Below are 17,668 nucleotides of genomic sequence, written 5' to 3'. Positions count from 1 at the left end.
TTAATGTTACCAATTTGTCCACTTCCCAAGCCGCATGCCGGTCTCTAAGCCGCTGTTTATGTTCTTCTCAAATTTATTTGGCAGCCGTTTGCATTGAACCCGACGTGAAGAGGTTAAGTCCAAATGTGTTTTTCATAAATATTTTTGCCATTGAAGCAGACGTTCAACTTTTGCTTTTAACTGGAATTCGGTTTTGGGGATTTGATTGATGGCTGACGAGCTCTGCGAGTGGGTGCTGATGATCGGCTCAAGAGATCTCAATTATTTCCAATTCCAATTCCCCGGTTCGCAGTTCTTAAATTTTCAGCGCTGCTTTTGATGCGATTCTAATTACCACTAAATTACATATCATATATCATCGCATAGGCATAAACACTTAGTGGAAGAGCATAATTTATGCTAATTCCCAGCGAGGCACCGCAATAGAACCGAAATAGCACCTCGTATATGTAAATTGGGTTCCCAAACAGAGGTAACCCCCTTGAACAGCAATCGCACGCCCCTTGCTCATTTATCAGCATCTCTGGGATGGGGGCCACACGTGTGTTTTTCAAAAATTCGATACCCATTCTCATTGCGTATTTCAAATCTGAGGCTTAGACCCAAAGTGCTGATGAGCTTATCTGCAACCTCGAGTGCCTGGACAAGGCCACGGGAAAGGGTCGGATTAGTTCTAGAGAGGGGTTTCAGCTTATAAAAATGATAAAACACACATTTTTATACTTTTTGGGTTTCAGCAGCTGCCTGATTGATTCCCCTGTCTTTTCATGTTATTTCACCTTTTTTATGACTTCGTTTCCCCGAAACTTGTTGATACGATCCAATTAAAAGCACATTTTGATGTCGTAATGCCCGAACCTAAATTATTGCCGACGCGCCCAAGTTCAAGATCAAGGTCTTACGATTTCCCCTCCATCGTTTTCCGCGGCATTTGAATGTCGTCTGGGCTCCCACAGTCAACTGCATTGGAAGTGGGTCATAAATCAGTCAAATTCCGCCCACTCGCAGACAGCTTCCCTGCGCCTACTTGTGTGTGGGTGCCGTCTCTCTTTTTATTAGCCACTTAAACGAATGTCGAGTTGTAATAATGTTGACAGAATCGTGGATTGGCGGTGTCTTGAAGGCCTGTATCTACAGGGAACTCTCGCGTCATCGCGTCATCGGGTCGAGCAAACAAACCAGAAAGCAGGTAAACAAACTGCACAGGCAGCAGAGTCAGCCACTGAACCTTTACCAAGATCGGTGCACGGAAAAATAATGCAATCTTTGGTTAATCTTGAAGAAATTGTATTTTTTATCATATTAATAGTTGTCTCTCTTATGCAGTATTAATTATTATGCATTAATATTGTGCATACAGGTCCTTCAGATTATAAAGTATATTGTTCCCATTAGTTTCTCATATACCATTTTTTGTTAAGGTCACAAATAATTTATACTTTCAATATAATTACTTTCTTAACAATAAATTAAAAAAATATATATATCTAGAAACAATTGCCATATAGAAAACATTTTTTATGATAAGTTGTATTAAATAATATTTTCTTTTAAGTTAAGAAAAATGAAAATTTTACAAAAAAAACAGATAAAGATCTTAATATGTACTGAGATCATATATAAATATTACTAGCACATAAAAAAAATGTTTAAAGATAAAAATATTTTTTAATATCTCAAAGAAAAATTTAACTATTGAATGCATTAAGATGAGAACATTCTTAATTACGAATTTTAGTTTATAAAACGTACTATTCAAGACACACCCATGCCATATCATTGAATTGAAGTTTATTGCTTTTTTTATATTATGAAAATGATTTTTCCGTGTACGCGGCTGATAATGAATGTCAAGTCGTCACCGTTGAGGAATTTGTTGTCGATTGCCGTTGGCCAAGAAAAGCCAAGAGGCACAAGCCACCAGTGGCTCTGGGCCAAGACGGCGAAACCCAACAACTCCGGCCTGTCTGGCGAAGCTGTCAATCCAGTTGGCCGGCGTGTGTTTACTTCTTTAACTCTTTTCCTTTCTTCCCCCCTTAATTTGTTTGCTTTCGTGGGCATGAATTATTTTACAGGAATTATATATGATTAGCCGTGCGCATACGTGTGCGTCGGTCTTTGGGGAAATGAAAGGGGCGGCGACGAATTAGCCGCACGCTCAATGGCTCAATTAAAATGACACAATCTAGCCCATAATTTGCTCACAGAGTGCAATTGAAACAGGTATTCCGCCGCTAAGAGCTTTAAATGATAGATCATTTAATTAAGTCTGCTGGAATGTCAAAGGTGAAAGACGTGTTGCGGTCGAGCTTGCAGAGAAGGCCTAACTTTTAATTACATTTCGGTTTATCATTAGATCTTCTTTACTTTCACTTTTGGCTTAGTTTCAAAGCGAAATCTGATATTGTCTTGGGAATTAAGGTTTTTAGCAGCTGTCTAAAAATAAAAAAAATTGTGTGTTTCTTATTTAGCAGTCCAAAAGGTTTATTTAGTTTTTAATTTAATATTTTATTGGATATAAACAAACTGGGCCTAATTTAGGACTCGGCTTTGCAAATACTTGCCTTGGAAATATGGATTAATAACTGATTTTAAAGGAATTTATATTTAGTTAGAAAAATGTATCATGAAATTATAAAATACTATTTTCTTTTTTTCAGTACTGTTTAAAACAAAATAGCATTTACTATAGGAGTTTGCCATGGTCTACATTTGACGTTAGAAAATAAAATGTAATTTAGAATTATTTTAAAAATAATATTTAAGTCAATGCATGCGTTATATCCTAGGAAAGGTATATTGTTTTATAGAATAGTCACTTATATAACGCCACACAATTTATTTAAGCCAAAACTATGACCCTTAAGTGGCAGTTGTTCCCAGAATAACCCATCACTGTGAAACAGTTAGCGGATTAACCCGCGGCATTTCGTGTCATTTATATGGCAAAAGTGGGTCACTGCAGCCGGTACGGCACACACACGGAGTTCACACACTAGGAGGCACTCGGTGTGTCAACAAATTGAAAATAGAATGCAATAACAAGCCCCAGTGGCAGTGGCAGCCACAGTGACGGCTTTTGACCAGGCTGACTGCCACTTGACGAGGTGGCTAAAGTTATGAAAGTGCTAATTGAAACGCCACACAATGACCGGCCAAATGAGCCACTCGCTGAGTGGACACTGGCCAGCCAAACCGAAGAGATGATGACCAGTTTCGTGGCCAAAAGCTGTTTATGAATGGGGGCCAATAAATAAAATAAATCTGTTCGAATACATTCCCGCCGGCTCAATTTGTCTTGGCTGGTGTGGAGGCGTTTGTGTGTCCATCCATCAACGGAAACACTTGTTAGAGGCTGCTCCTCCGGCATGTATTTGCATAAAACAAACATTTGCTGAAATGAAATTATGATAAGCAGTCGAGTTGAGAGATTAACGAATGTTCATCGTTTGTTTTCGTTTCATTTCCCCTTTTTCCAGCCCGTCCTCCGGTTGAGCGATGTAAGCAGTGGCCAGAACGAATAAAATACTGAGCAACCAAAGATCCATCTTGGCCAGGAAAAACAGGAACAAAGTCCCGCATCATCAAGCGTCAAGAAGCAGGCATCAGGATGAGTGGCAGCCATAAAATGTGGTGCTGTCAAGTATTTATCTTAGCTTTATGTGAGTGCTTGCACATGCAGCTACCGCGATGATTTATTGAATATGATTTGTTTGCCCACAGTTGCCCACACAATTTCGGCGGAGTTCCATACCAGCGTAGCTCAGGCCGGAGTCAGTTTCGATGGGCCATCGCCGGCCCAGAGTCCGGAGGCAGTGACTCCCACTTCCAGGCCAAGGCGTCGCGTGTACGCCTTGTGTCCGCCGCAGTTCCATCGCGTGGGCACCGATTGCTACTCGCTGGTGGAGCAGCGCAGCAGCTGGCTGGAGGCGCACTTCTTCTGCAAGGACAAGAACGCCAATCTCACGGAGCCGGGCAAGCACGCCGACCGCAAGCTGAGGCAGTTCCTTCAAAAACAGGATGCCCTCTCAGGCGGTGAGTAAAACCTTTCTTTAATGAACTCTCCCAATTGACCCAAAATTATTTACATCTTACTGGGAGTTCTATTGTATATCCTTATTATTAAGAACCAAGCTTAATCCCACTTCCGACCTGCAGAAAAAGTTCCCATTTGGCTGGGAGCCACCTATGATCACCACAACAAACAATGGCAGTGGAGCATGAGCGGACGCAGCCTGACCACCGACTCCTTCAGCCGCACTGATCCCACGTAAGTGATCCCTTCGATGCTCTTTCCTTTCCTTCTTTATTTCCGTAGATTGATTTAACGCTTAAGCAACAATTCTAGCTATGTGCAACTTATCTCCAACAGCCAACCTATGGATAATAACTGCGCCATCTACGATCCGAATCTCAAGTACCGCTGGTCGGCGCGTCCCTGCTCGGATAAGTTGCGCTTCATCTGCCAGCACAAGATGCCCAAGGTGAGCGGGCCGAATCGCCACAAGATCTACACCCGCTGGAACGCCACCTATCCGAACCAGCTGGCCAACGAGGTGGTGCTGGAGATTCTGGAACCGCGTGAGAACGATCGCAGGTAAGTTAAGCTAAGGGGTGGCATCTCCTGGCAACAGCTGGCTTTCCGGTGAGTTGTCATCTTGCTCCTCCTTCTTCTCCACCTCCTCGGCTTCCTTCTTATCGGCCTCCTCTTCGGCCAAGAACTCATCCCATTTCGAGAGGCGCTCGCTAGCCTCCACGGCTGATTCATCAATTCTAGAAAATTAAAAAAAAATTAGCAACTAAATTGGTTGATATCCTGCTTCACAACTTACTTATATTTGGTCTTGCCATCCCAGGACTCGGCACTTAGTTGCCGCTGGCCAAAATATCGTCCCTGCATCATTTGAATGACCTGGTCAGCCTCCTCCGGCGAGGACATGTTGATCTGGGCTACGCCCTCAGGATGGCGCTAAAAATGGGGTTCATTTTAGATACAGGTTTTTCAAATCTTTATGCTACTTACATCATAGATGACCACTTTGCGAACCATCCCGCACTTGCTGCACTCCTCGCGCAGATTATTCTGGTACTCCAAGATGAGCTCCACCTCCTTTTCAAACAGCTCTGGGGTAAAAAGGTTTTTGATAATGACTGTTTTCTCATTCTTTGAGCGCTCGCCACGCATTTTATCAGGACGCCAGTCGAATAATCTGAGGACAGAAGTAAAACATGTTATAAAATGTTCTTAAATTTCATTTAAAATCTGGGATGACTTACTTTTCCTTCATTTTCTGCAACTTCTCCTTGTCCTTCTTCTTTCGCTTGGGTTTCAAAGCGGGATTGTATTCTCCACGCATTTGGAATTGAGCTCTTTGGACGCGAATTTTGTGTCCCCGCAGGTTATACTCGTCCAGGATTTTCAGCGCCAGATTGACACTCTCCACCTAAAACATACAAAATAAACTAATTATTTTCTGCCTTTTCGCCAGATTCCACCGTCGTGTTAAGGCCGAGGGCAGTAACGAGGAGATGATCATCCCCAACCGCCGTCGCAATAATATTCGCCGCAACAACCAGAGGAACCGTCCCATCCCAAACCAGAATCAGCATCCCAACGATGTGAACTACCAGCCGACTGAGCAGCGTCAGAGGAGTCGTCCTCGTGCCTCCACCGTGGCACCACCCACTACGCATTCGGTAAACCCATCCAATGATGTCCTGTCTGCCTCACCCACGCCTCAGCAGATGACACAGTATGATCGCAAGTTGCAACGTCAGCGGGAGAGGGAACGTCGCCGTCAGTTGCGCCGCGAGGAGCGCCGGAAGTTGGCTAGGAAGCAAAAACAGGAAAAGCAACGCCTCCAAAAGGAGGAGCGACAGCGATTGCAGCGGGAGGAGCAGCAGCGCCGGCAGCGTCAGCAGCAGGACGAGCCCAAGCCTCAGGAGATCGATGAGTTGCGTCAGCGTTCCGGAGAGGAGCAGGAAAAGAAGCAAAAGGCTGAGCAGGAAAAGAAAATAAGGGAGGACCAAGAAAAGAGCCAGAAGGATGAGCAGGAAAAGATCAAACAGGCTGAGGAGGAGCAGCAGGCCAGGAACCACCAGCAACAGCTCCAGGAGAACCAGCAGCAGCAGCTCCGCGAACTGAAGGCCAAGCAGCAGCGCCAGCAGCAGGAGCAGGAGTACCAGCAGCAGAAGCGCAACCGCGAACTGGAGATCCTGAAGCAACGCCAGTTGGAAGCCGATCGCCAGCACGCCGCCGATGAGGAGGCTGAGAAACAGCGCCAGGAGCGCATCCAGAAACAGCGCGAACTGGAGGCGGAACAGCGAAGGGAACGCGAGGAGCAGCGCCGCAAGCAGCGCGAGGAGCAGGAGGAACTGGATCGTCAGAATCATGCCAAGCGGTTGGCCGAGGAGAAGCGCATGCAGGAGCTGTACGAGCAGCGACTAAAGGAGGCCAACACGGAGCGGGAGAAGCAACTGGCACAGGCCCACGAAGCCAAGCGTCTGGAAGAACTAAGGCTGCAGGAGCAGCTGAAGCAGCAGGAGGCCGAACGCCAGGAGCAGATTCGCCGCGAACAGGAGGAGGAAGAGAAGCGTCAGGAACTGCAGAGGCTCGAGGAAGCGCGACGCTTTGAAGAGAAGGAGCTGAAGCGCTTGCACGAGGACAACCTGCGGCGCGAGCAGCAGAAGCTCCAGCGCGAGCGGGAGATAGCACAGCGCAAGGCCGTCGAACAGAAGCTGGCCGAGGAAGAGGAGCTTCTGCGCAAGGAATTGAGCGAGGAGGAGCGGGCGGTAAAGCAGCGCCTGGAGGACGAGATGCGCCAGGAAGAGGAGGCGCGCAAGGCTAAGGAGGCGGAAGAGCGGGCTGCCGAGGAGGCCAAGGCCGCCGAACAGAAGCGACGCCTGGAGGTTGCCAAGAAGCTGGCCGACGAGGAGGTCAAGGCCAAGCTGGAGGAGAAGCGGCGCGAGTATGCCAGTCGAATCTCCGCTCTGAGTCCCGAGGACCAGAAGAAGTTCATCGAGATGCGCAAGCGGCGCAAGCAGCTCAAGGAGAAGAAGGAGCGTGAACAGCGGGCGAAGGAGCTCAAGCGGATACAGCAGGCCATGCGGTTGGACGATGACGAGTAGGAGTCCTAAGAAGTCCAGTGGGCAGGATCACCAACCAACCCAACTAACCAATACTAACCGAGACATATCGATCAAATTGGTTCCACATACGCACCGTCGCCCAGTCGATCCCTTTTCGATTGTTTTCTTTGTGCTTTAACTAAAAACAAAACACAAGATGAACACACGCAAAAGTATTATTTACCAGAGAAGAGACGATATAAGGATGCGATTTGGGGGGAATCAAATTTCAATTGCATTTCGATCGAGCAGGAACCCAATCTCCACGCACTTCGCTAGCTCTTTTAGTACTGTACAGTAAAGATATACTATATATAGGTCTAGGATTTAGACACACCACACACACTGCACACACCACGCACACGGCAACCAGTCACGCATGTTTCCTTAATAACCGAACTAGAAGTAGCCACCAATTTTAAAGCCCATAAGCCCCCAACACGCAAATCACGGGAATTTTTAAACTCAGCACAGAACCACGGCATAATTATAGTGAAGAAAACGTAAGATTGAACGGAGAACTCCTTTGGGTCAGAGTCCTAATCCGAATCCCATGCCTCCCCACACTCGGTCAGCGAAGCAATAATTTACTAATAATCTTTTGATAACATCATCCGATGGTCGCGGACCATCTCCTAACTTCCTAGGTTACACAACTATACTTTACGAAGATATGTATGTAATAACTAAAGTATGTTTAAATGTAAATTTTTATGTATTTTTTAATACCTCAAAGGCGAAAAGCAAAAAAAATGAAAGGAGAAAATGAAAATGGGAAACCCCGAAGGCAACTTTCAGTACTTTTCGTTTCGTTTAAAATGGAAATTGAAAGCCGGCAAGGACGGGCATGAAATCGAAAGGGAAAGCAATTTTATAGCCAAGTAAATGCATTTTAATAGTAAACTAACCAATTTTAAATATTATTAATCTACACACGGAGAAATGAAAAGCGAATAAAACTAAATAGTCAGCGAGAAACGTAAGCAAAGAGATCATGAGAAAGCAGAACACAAATGAAATACGAAAACATATGATAAAATTACCATATAATATTTATGCAAGATAATTTCTAGTTGAGAGGCAAAGTAAATTAATGAATAAAGTTTGAAAAAACACAAAACAAAGGAAGAAAGAAATTGTTTTTTAAGTCTACCCACCTTGATATAATCGCAGAGGCCGTCGCCCTTGATTTGGCCATCCTTTTCGGCATAGAGCTTCAGCTTGAACTTCTGGGTCTGGGGATCCCGCATGACCATGCCACACTTGCCCATCAGCTCGGCGAACTCATCCATGGTGATGTCCAGGGGCAAGTTGGAGACGTACACCTTGGTGTTCTGCGAGGGATCCATTTCGAACCATTCTGAAACAGTAAAAGGTGTTAATAACGGATTATGTTATCAATATCTTTATCTTATCTACTCACTTGGTGGCTCCTGGACCTTTCGCTTGCCGGTGGGGGCTGCTGTGGCTGTCGTGCTATCCCTGGACATGGCTGCCTCCGCCTCGGCCGTCATCCTCTTCAGCTCCTCCTCCTTCCTCTTGGCCTCGGCCGCCTCCTTTTCAGCCTTCTCCTTCTCCCCCGCCGAGGTGTTGTCGATGAATCCGTAGTTCATTTGGTAGCGGGCCATGAAATCATCATCGATCTTGGGGAACCAGGCGCTCTTGGCGGCATCCCAGAAGAACTCGGCTCCATCCTTGTCCGTGTAAGTACGCTCGCCCTGCTCATCCACTCCGTAGACCCCCTCCTGACCGGGATTCGGTTGCTTGGGTATCCACTTTTTCTGCTCATCATCCCACTTGTAGTGCTCCGTTTCGGTTTCCTGCTTCTTGGGCAGCCACTGCTGCGTCTTGGAGCACCATTTGTAGTGCTCGTTCTCGTAGAGATCTCCTGCACTGGCTGCCTCGTCGGCGCTCAGGGGTTGCCAATTGTTTTGCGTGGTACACCACTTGTATTTCTGCTTGGTGCTGGGATCCGTGTAGATGGCTCCACCATCTGCTGCGTAGGTCATGTGCTCCTCGTAGGCGGCAAAGTCCTGCGATGGCGTGTCCTCCTCCGTTTTGGCTGCCCGATTGTCCGGTTGGGTTTCACTTTCCACCGGTTTGTCATCAACTTCTGGGGCCGAAACGCTTTGCTCTTTTACCTTCTCCTCACTTTCCTCCTCTGCTTCAGGTTTCGCCGCCTGCTCCGATTTGCTTTCACCTTCGTCGCTCATTTCTGGGTTTCTGTAATTAAAGTAAGTCGAGAAGTAGACTACATTTAGTTCCTTCCTTTCCTTTACTGCCGTGTGGGCGTGACACTCGTCTAATTCCCAGCTAATTTCATATTTTTTCCCCCTGGCCAACAAATAATCACCGCGTGAAACAACAAAACTAAATTGCAGGAACGTGCCCATAGCGCTTGACATTGAGGCAAAAGGATCGGAAAATCAGGGGTGAGGAATGGGAGAGCATTCCGAGAAGCAGCCCCTGGCAAAATAACAAGTTTTCCTTTTTGCACCTTTGGCCAGGCGGGGTAAACAATTTACACAATGATTGCCATTTTTCCCCGCACATACATACCTATAGGTGTGTGTGGGTCAAGCTTTGAGGCAGGTAATAAAATGAAATGAAAAGCGCACGCCACTTTCTGGGCGGTCCAAGAAAAGACCAACACAAATCCCCAGAAAGAACACAAATAAAAAAGGGGGCGAAAACAGGACTTGGACTTGGAGACCACCTACTGCCACCAAACGCTCTGAAGGTCAACTAATTTCGTGTTATTTTCGGAGTAGGGAACCCTTCGAATCGATTCCTTTGAACTGGCCAAACGGCAGGTTCAATCAACCTTTCACCCGGCCAAGTACAATACGGAAGCCAAATAGATTTGTCAACCTATTGACACATCGCTTGAGAGTTCCGGCAGCTGACCCGCGGCGGGTTTTTGACCGACTCCCCTTACGTCATCCGGTAACATCTTAACTTAACCCAATCGAAGTGGGTTCAATGGACTCGGCCGGCTAATTGTCACAACTTAAGGCCACTAAAAATAGGCGCAAAAACCACAGAGGTCCCGAGTTCAACGCTCAGCGAGTGGGCAGCATTTGCATGCACTCGCACAAGATTCTCCCTTGGCCACGTCGGCGGATGAAGGCGTAGCCACCAGGGGAGTCCGCCCTGCCCTCCTGGCAAACTGGCACATGCAACAGACCATGCCCACTCAGCTCGACCAGGAAAAGCTGAAAGGAGGCGGAGGGCCGTTGCAGTTTGCAGGCCAAACAACTTTGTTAGGGGATTCATAAATTACATAGACATTCGAGCACATACTCGAAAGGCTCACGGCTTCCGCATGAATAGGGCAAAGTGCTGGCATATAATATGGAAAGTTTAGACTGCAAACTAGGGCTATACTTTGCAATGCAGAATAGAATTCAGAAGCCAATGGAAAAATAGGGGAACGAGTGCTAACAGTCGGGATTGTCTAAGCCGAATTCGGGGTTATTTATCCATATGTAATTTCAGAAAACGGATAACAATTTTGGCATTAAATATATAGGCTAGTTCTAATAGACGTTGTTAGAAATATAATTAAATAGAACATTACTTGTGTACTGATATTTTTAAGACCATGATTATAGATCTGTTAATTCTCTCTTGGACACCATAGATCTCACACAAATTCCACATGAATCATCAAGCTACTTTAAGAATTATATGTATTTTATTTTTAAATTTTTTTACCTTTTCTACCTTTTATTTTAAAGTGAAAAATGCTACTCTTTTTTATTTTTTATTTGGTTTTTTCGTTATATTTAATACTGTATATAAACACATAAGTTAAGGATACTCCATTCTGGACGGGAACTGCACTGCCAGGTAATTATTCTCCCTGTCTCTGGACACCTTTGGCCTTTCCCAGACGACTGGCAACGCACTTATTGCATAACTTAGTACGGGAATCAAAGAAACCCTCTTCGGATGCCGCCAGAAATCAATTAATTGACGCAAATTGTCTGCGAAAGTCAGCAAATGTGGGACGGGCCGCTGGCCAGTTGACTCTGTTTTATGGCGGCGCCTTGGAGGTCATAAAATAGTTGGCCAATTTCGTCTAGGCGCCGTTCTAGCACCATTACCAAAAACCGGATAAAAACGGCCGAAAACGAATTAATTAACTTTTCAGAAATGTCGCGAATTCGCAGGACTCTCGTCCTGCTTGCCACAAATGTCAACAGGTCAGGGGAGGAAAAGGGGGTTCTGGAGTCCAAGAAACCTGGATTACATATGCGCAATGAAAGGAAAAAGCTCGAAAAACGCCCCACTCACATATATAATAATGTTATTTTTAACGTGGCTCGTATTCCGAGAGATTTGCAAACATTACTCACAAATGCCATAAATACGATGGGGGCGGGTTGGTTGGTTGAAACGAAACTGCGGGCCGAAAAACCCGAATTCCCATACTCGCTCTTTGGCGCACGGAATAACTTAACTCGGAAAAACGGACGGAGTAGGGTGACTCACTCTGCTGCCAGGGGAAAACTCACTCGGTCACTTTTCCGTAGCACACTTATAAGGGCCCGGCCAAAATGGCCCAATATTGATGGCCCACTTTGTGGGTGGTGAGAGTGAGCTAGTGGCTAGTGGCTAGCCAATAAGCCTGCTAGAGGCTAGCCCTGCCAGTCCTCGCTGACCAGTACGCGCTGAATCGTCCGACTGACCGCAAGTGCCGGCCAGAACCACTCTGGCCACGGAAATAGACTCCTCGGGGAATCGGGAGTCGGGAGCACGCAACTCCAAATGGCTTTGTTGTGTACAAACATATATATAAATGCAGCCGGCAAAAAATATGCAAGACTCACTACTCACTGATACCAAAATCAATAAATATAAACCATAAAGTTTAGAACGCAAAAGAGAGACATACCACATAGACAGCAAACTCGAAATGGATATACCAGCCAGTGGAGCCATATTCACGCTGGGCAAATCGCACCTGGCGGAGAACACCCAGAGCTATTTCTACATCAAGAACGATCCCGTCAAGCGCCTGATTTCCGGTCCCAACCAGAGCGCTGTCATTTGTGGTAACTACATGACCCCAAATCCTTTCGATGGGTCAACCTGCCAAGTCAAGTGGTCAAGTGAAAATCCATTGGTCGCCGCTTTTCGTTGCATGTTGAGTGCAATTTTCTTGAAAAAATAATAAGCTGGGCCCGGGTTCGGCTTACTTTCACTTTCTTGTTGGCCCAGTCCGGTGCTCCGCTCCGCGTGGTGCCCGGCCAAGCTATCCGTGTCTTCTGCGGGGTCTATTGAATTACTAAATTACAACCGGCTTTTGCAGCCCGACAAATTTGTAGCCGGGATTAGGTGCACACATTACAGGGGTGATTTTAATTTTTCATGCAGTCAATCCACACCGAAATTGAATAACGCTCCTCCTTCCCCGTGAGAATCATACATGAAGAGAAAAATTATAAATTTAAACTATTGGAAAAGTTGGAATACCACATTTTTAATATACTTTAATAGCGAAATGTATCAATAATCGAACTTATTTCATTGAAGGGGCAACCTTAGCTTAAACACTGTCTTTATCAGAAATGTACATATAGACCTTTTTGTTAAAGTCAAAGGACTCTGACTTTCATGGCCTATTGCAAGCCTTTCAATACAAATGTATAAATCATTTTTTAATCAATTAAGAGCCAATCATTAATTCCTAATGATACTTTTCCAATGTACTATTTTTGTCCCACATTTAACCCGCATTGCATAAGCTTTAAATCCCCGATAGAGCGAGTAGAGCTGACCAAGCACTCCGAATCACGGCAACTTCGACAACTAATGGGGTCAGACGCGGCGTTAAAATACCTGAAATATGGAGCAAACTCACGAATCCTAAACTGAAACTGAAACTAAAGCCGAAGCCCACGTAATTGAGGCGTTAACTTTTGCGGGGGAGCAGTTAAGCAGCTGAAACGTGAAAGGGATTGAGGAAGCGAGGGATTGGCCCACCCACCGCACTCCCACTCGCTTTCTCAATCAATAAAAGTCAAGAAAAGGGAACAACCCCACCGCCAAACATAATAAAACAAAACAAAAAACAAAAACAAAAGCCAGCGGCGGCAGGTGAAAGCCAAAGCAAATGTCAAACCGTGCTTATCAATTACAGAATCTGGTCGACTATTTGTTTGGGGCGAGAACCACTACGGGCAGCTCGGGATTGGCGGTCATGGAGGAGGCGGAGGAGCCACCGGCAAGAAGGGCGGCGGCGGCCACAACGGAGACATCGTCACCAAGCCCACCTGCGTGAAGGCCTTGAAAACGCTGGGATTAAAGATTTGCGACGCCGCCTTCGGCAATCACTGGGCCGTGATGCTGACACGTGAGTGAATCAACAAATACGCTGCCAGTTGGCTAACTCGGACAATGTGTCACCGAGGAAACTGCTCCGGCAGAAAGTTTTAGTTACGGAAGAAAGTTTAGTGAATGGTAGCAATTTGGCAATTGTGTCGCAGCCTCAGCTCTGCTGGTTTTGTGTTTATTATTTATTAGTTTCAAGAACCTTATCCATAAAAAATATGCTATTAAATAACTAGCCAATGGAAAAGGATGTAACTTTAGGTTCAACAAGTATTTTTTAATAAAATGTCACTATGAAAGGTGCAGCGTCCGAAATACATTGAAATTAATCGGTCGGAAGCTATCAGAATTTTCAAAATGCCATTCCTATAAGTAGCAGATTGGTTATAATTAAAATTTGTAAGAAATGTATGAAAGGCCCTGCAAAAAATAACACCCACAGATTCCAACGAAATATTTTTCACGGGTCGCAACATCTTTCCCGAGGACACCCATGTGGCCCAGCACTTTACCAGCGCCCAAGTGGATCAGCAGCCATGCGCCATTATCCGGAAACCATTTCGCCTGGAGGAGTTCGACGACTACCTCTCGAAGAGCGAAGAGACGGACAACTTCATGGCAATCCAGGCGGGAAATGAACACTTTGCCGTGCTGACTAGTAAGTTATCGCAGGAAATCGCAAACAGACTTATGGTTAATTCAGTGATTTGTCTTGAAAAGGTACTGGTCGGTTGATAGGATGCGGTTCGAATGCCCAGCAGCAGCTGGGCGAACTGGAGGCGGACTACGACGGTCATCCGGTGGAGATTCGCCTGGATGCTCCAGTGCAGCAGTTTGCCTGCGGACCAGAGTCCACGCTGGTGCTGACCGCAAGCGGGAACCTCTTTCTCACCGGCCACCTCAACGAGTTCGTCTTTCCGCGCTTCACCGAGCTGCAGAAGAACCTGCCGCCCACCGAGGCCATCATCTTCATGCACATATCAAAGACCAGCGAGGTGTATATCGTGACCAATGCGGGCAGCATCTATCGCAGTTTCGAGTCGGTGCGGAACAAGAGCCTGGTCTTCCAGCGCTTCTACGACTACGACAGCGAGGAGAACGGACCCATCTGGAAGCTCCTCAAGGGTTTCTCCTTCTACGCGGTCCTCAGCAAGGCCAACAAGTTCTTCACTACCTTCTCGGAGAGCGGCCATCATCTGAAGACCTTTCGCGAGATCTCCAAGTTCAAGAACCTCCGGCTGCTGGACATCGCGGTGGGGGATCAGCACGTCCTGGTGCAGGGCATCCCGCGCTCCTCGATGTCGTCGGCTTCTGTAAGTGGCTCAGCTGAGCCGCATCGCTATATGAGCCGCAGTTTCGTGCTGCAGCCGACGGATGCAAATGGAAACGGAGAGCAAGGAGTCAGGAGTCACAGCGGCAGAAGTCTCACCAAGCAAGAAGGCGTGGAGGAGACTGAGGAACGATCAATGGCGGCCACTGTGGGAGGATTGGCAGCTGCGGCAGGTGCTGGAACAGTCGCGGCCATGGAGGCAGTGAAGCATTTAACCAGTGGGGAGAAACCAGACGAGACAGATGAACCCAAGGATGTGAATGCAAATACAGAAAGCGCCGAGTCTAGGCCTGAAGAACATAAAGAGGTAAATGGCAACGAAGAAAATGATCCACCTCCAAGCAGTGTCTCAAAGAAGGAACCAAATCAAATGGCCGATCAAGTTGCAAAAACGCCTAAAGATGTAGATCAAAGCACGAAAGATCAGCGGGAAATTGAGAATCACCCAAACACATCACCCCCAAGTGATGTTATGAAAACAACGGATGAGTACAAAGAGATGGAACCCACGGCACCTGTCGAATCCCCCATAAAACCAGCGGAATCCAAGGAATCACCAGTAAAACCCATGGAGTCCAATGTGAAACCACCAGATCTACCAGAAGAAACCAAGGAATCTCCAAAGAAATCTATGGAGTCCCCAATCAAACCCATGGAGTCAATGCAGAACCTACCCACACCTCCTTCTCACACACCCACACCGCCCAAATCCCCCACAGAATCACTAAGATCCGAAAAATCGATTCACTCTTTGCAATCATTTAATCCGCAGCAGAAAATGCCAGGCAGCCAGGAGAAGCTCTTGCGTCCCCGTACTCCTTACCCTGAGAGCAGTGACTCCGGCACACCGCAAACGATAAAGAAGACTCCCATACGGAACTTTTCCTACGAGGCGGCTATGGATCATGATCACCTCGAAAGGACCTCCCCCGAATTGGTGTCTAGTCTGGAGACGGTTGCGGAGGTGCCTCCTGCCACAATCCAGGTGAGCACGCCCACGCCCCCCACGGAGGAGGACGAGCAGTTGGCCGTGGAGATAACCACGACAAACGACTCGAAGGACAGCAGCAAAGTGATCAACGAAATACGCTTTATTAACAATGGCGTGGATGTGACGGCCAAGGTGGAGGAACAAATGCCGGACACCCCGCTGGAGAGCTCTGTGGAGGAGCTGGAATCGGATGGAGAGCAAATGCTACAGCATGTGGAGGAGCAGGTGGACAAAATCGTGACGAATACCGAAGAGGCGGTGGCCAAAGCCGGAGGAGAAGCGATCGAGTCCATGGACTCAACACGAAACTCCATACAAACGGCGGTGAGAAATGCAGCAAATGGAGCACGTGATGCCATGGAAGCAGCCGGCGAGCGAATGGCCACCGGAGCTCGAGGAGCAGTGGATGCCGTTGGCGGTGCAGTAGGGGCGGCGGGAAAAGGTGCCCAGCGTATGGCTAGCGATGCCATGCACGCAGTGGAGCAGGCGGGCAGCAATGCGGTGAAAGCAGCCTCCGAAACAAAGGATTCAATGGGCAGGGCCATGGACTCTGTGACCAGCAAGATCTCCAGTGAAGTGCAGGGCGCCAAGGAGAATATCTCGTCGTTGTTTCAAATAAAAGCGGCCAGGGAAGCGGATCCGCAAACCACGCCAGTGTCGACACCTAACGGGGAGGACGACTTGTCCTCCAAGGAGGGGGCACCCAAAACGACCACCACTTTGGGTTCCAACGAAGAGGATGAGCGAACAACGGCCTCGGTGAACTCCAACCACAATTCTGCGGGACATGGCAATGGCAATGGGAATATTTTCGAGCCCAGCAGCAATCCCTTTGAAGATCCGCTGGACGCGGTGGTGGAGCGCAGCAAGAAGGCCATGCAGGAGGACATCCGGGCCATGCAACTGCGTGCCAATTCCCATGTCCAGGCGGTGGCCCAGCAGAAGGAGGAGGACGCCAAGGGATTCATGCAGCAGGTGATAGACAGGCTCTCGTGCCGCAACGAAAAGGCGGTCAGGATTGAAGGTACTTATTAATGATTGTGCGAAGCAATTAACTCCATTCTCCAGACTCACCTGAATACTATTTTCCTCCCGCAAACAGATGAAGTGCGTCCGCCGGCTGCAGGAATTCACGGCAAGAACACAAACAAGGTGAACAGCGAGCTGAGTTTAACCAATGGTCAGGCGCATGGCGATCAAGCGCAGGCGTCGCGGGTCTGCACGATTTTATAAAACTCGCACCAGCGCCAGCACTTTTCTAAGCAATTGCATTTGGTCTTGAAGTACAATTTAATAAAAATAAAATAAAGCAAACGAAATGACCATAAAAAAGTTCTGCACCGGGCAGTGTGACCGTACTGTGGCGGGAGAAAAAAACCAAAATAAAACAAGAGAAAACTTTGCACGTTAACGGGTGAATGTCACTACGGGAACTAGTTCATTTCCCTTGGTGATGCCGCATTCGATAGTCACGACCGGTTACAGTTGAAAAGTGATTTTAAATCAAAGTCCGACTTCTAAATTAAGGTCAAATTTAAAGTTGTTTTTATATCTTCATATTTCGGAAAATAAAAAAGGGAAATAGAATATTGTTTTTTTTATTGGTGTCTGCGATTTGCTGCACTTGCTTAACTCTATTTTGAAAGCTTTGCTTATTGGCCAGACTCTGTTGTACACAATTTTAATTATTTAATTTTAGAAACATTACTTAAAGTTCATGTATACTCATAGTTGTTGCTCTTATAATTATATTTTGTTAACAATTTTTAATCATAATTTAAACCTACAATGAGTTAAACTCCAACATTTTTGTAATTTTAAAAACACACCTTTCCCTCCAAGTCACGACCACCGATCGTGACTCCTCCGTGGCACTCGTG

At 46.7% G+C, this 17,668-nt stretch overlaps 3 protein-coding genes across 4 annotated transcripts in view; 2 read left to right on the top strand and 1 right to left on the bottom strand.

Annotated features, from left to right (window-relative positions):
• LOC108028378 (trichohyalin) overlaps nucleotides 1–8,252 on the top strand; it is a 45,974-nt gene extending 37,722 nt beyond the window's left edge. Inside the window, exons 3-7 of one of the 2 annotated variants that reach the window (XM_017100172.3) lie at nucleotides 3,480–3,662; nucleotides 3,724–4,035; nucleotides 4,159–4,270; nucleotides 4,373–4,597; nucleotides 5,490–8,252. In XM_017100172.3, coding sequence (XP_016955661.1) covers nucleotides 3,611–3,662; nucleotides 3,724–4,035; nucleotides 4,159–4,270; nucleotides 4,373–4,597; nucleotides 5,490–7,128 — 2,340 coding nt within the window. In that variant the 5' untranslated portion in view covers nucleotides 3,480–3,610 and the 3' untranslated portion in view covers nucleotides 7,129–8,252. Of the gene's footprint in view, nucleotides 1–3,479; nucleotides 3,663–3,723; nucleotides 4,036–4,158; nucleotides 4,271–4,348; nucleotides 4,598–5,489 lie in introns of both variants that reach the window. The other variant, XM_017100171.3, reaches the window with a different exon arrangement.
• LOC108028379 (HIV Tat-specific factor 1) lies at nucleotides 4,288–17,009 on the bottom strand. The gene is made up of 7 exons (XM_017100175.3): nucleotides 16,863–17,009; nucleotides 8,552–9,351; nucleotides 8,286–8,488; nucleotides 5,278–5,444; nucleotides 5,024–5,210; nucleotides 4,833–4,969; nucleotides 4,288–4,773 (listed from the first exon to the last, which is right to left on the bottom strand). The coding sequence occupies exons 2-7, from the start codon at nucleotides 9,339–9,341 to the stop codon at nucleotides 4,608–4,610; spliced, it is 1,650 nt and encodes a 549-aa protein (XP_016955664.1). The 5' UTR covers nucleotides 9,342–9,351; nucleotides 16,863–17,009; the 3' UTR covers nucleotides 4,288–4,607.
• On the top strand, nucleotides 11,813–17,021 carry LOC108028377 (uncharacterized). Its single transcript, XM_017100170.3, has 5 exons — nucleotides 11,813–12,188; nucleotides 13,277–13,489; nucleotides 13,910–14,125; nucleotides 14,188–16,812; nucleotides 16,891–17,021. The coding sequence occupies exons 1-5, from the start codon at nucleotides 12,050–12,052 to the stop codon at nucleotides 17,019–17,021; spliced, it is 3,324 nt and encodes a 1,107-aa protein (XP_016955659.1). The 5' UTR covers nucleotides 11,813–12,049.
• Nucleotides 17,022–17,668: the final 647 nt, after the last annotated feature.

This window comes from Drosophila biarmipes, chromosome 3L (assembly GCF_025231255.1).
Source record: "Drosophila biarmipes strain raj3 chromosome 3L, RU_DBia_V1.1, whole genome shotgun sequence".
NCBI classification, from domain to species: domain Eukaryota; kingdom Metazoa; phylum Arthropoda; class Insecta; order Diptera; family Drosophilidae; genus Drosophila; species Drosophila biarmipes.
The sequence above is the reverse complement of the archived record's forward strand: the minus strand, read 5'-3'. Positions and strand labels throughout refer to the sequence as shown.

Bases quoted from the DNA above. Each gene is read 5' to 3' on its own strand.
- LOC108028379 (XM_017100175.3), bottom strand. From the start codon at position 9,341: ATGAGCGACGAAGGTGAAAGCAAATCGGAGCAGGCGGCGAAACCTGAA. The intron at 8,489-8,551 runs GTGAGTAGATAA...TTACTGTTTCAG, and splicing joins AAAGGTCCAGGAGCCACCAA to AATGGTTCGAAATGGATCCC. The intron at 5,211-5,277 runs GTAAGTCATCCC...TTCTGTCCTCAG, and splicing joins TTGCAGAAAATGAAGGAAAA to ATTATTCGACTGGCGTCCTG.
- LOC108028377 (XM_017100170.3), top strand. From the start codon at position 12,050: ATGGATATACCAGCCAGTGGAGCCATATTCACGCTGGGCAAATCGCAC. The intron at 12,189-13,276 runs GTAACTACATGA...TATCAATTACAG, and splicing joins CCAGAGCGCTGTCATTTGTG to AATCTGGTCGACTATTTGTT. The intron at 14,126-14,187 runs GTAAGTTATCGC...TGTCTTGAAAAG, and splicing joins ACACTTTGCCGTGCTGACTA to GTACTGGTCGGTTGATAGGA.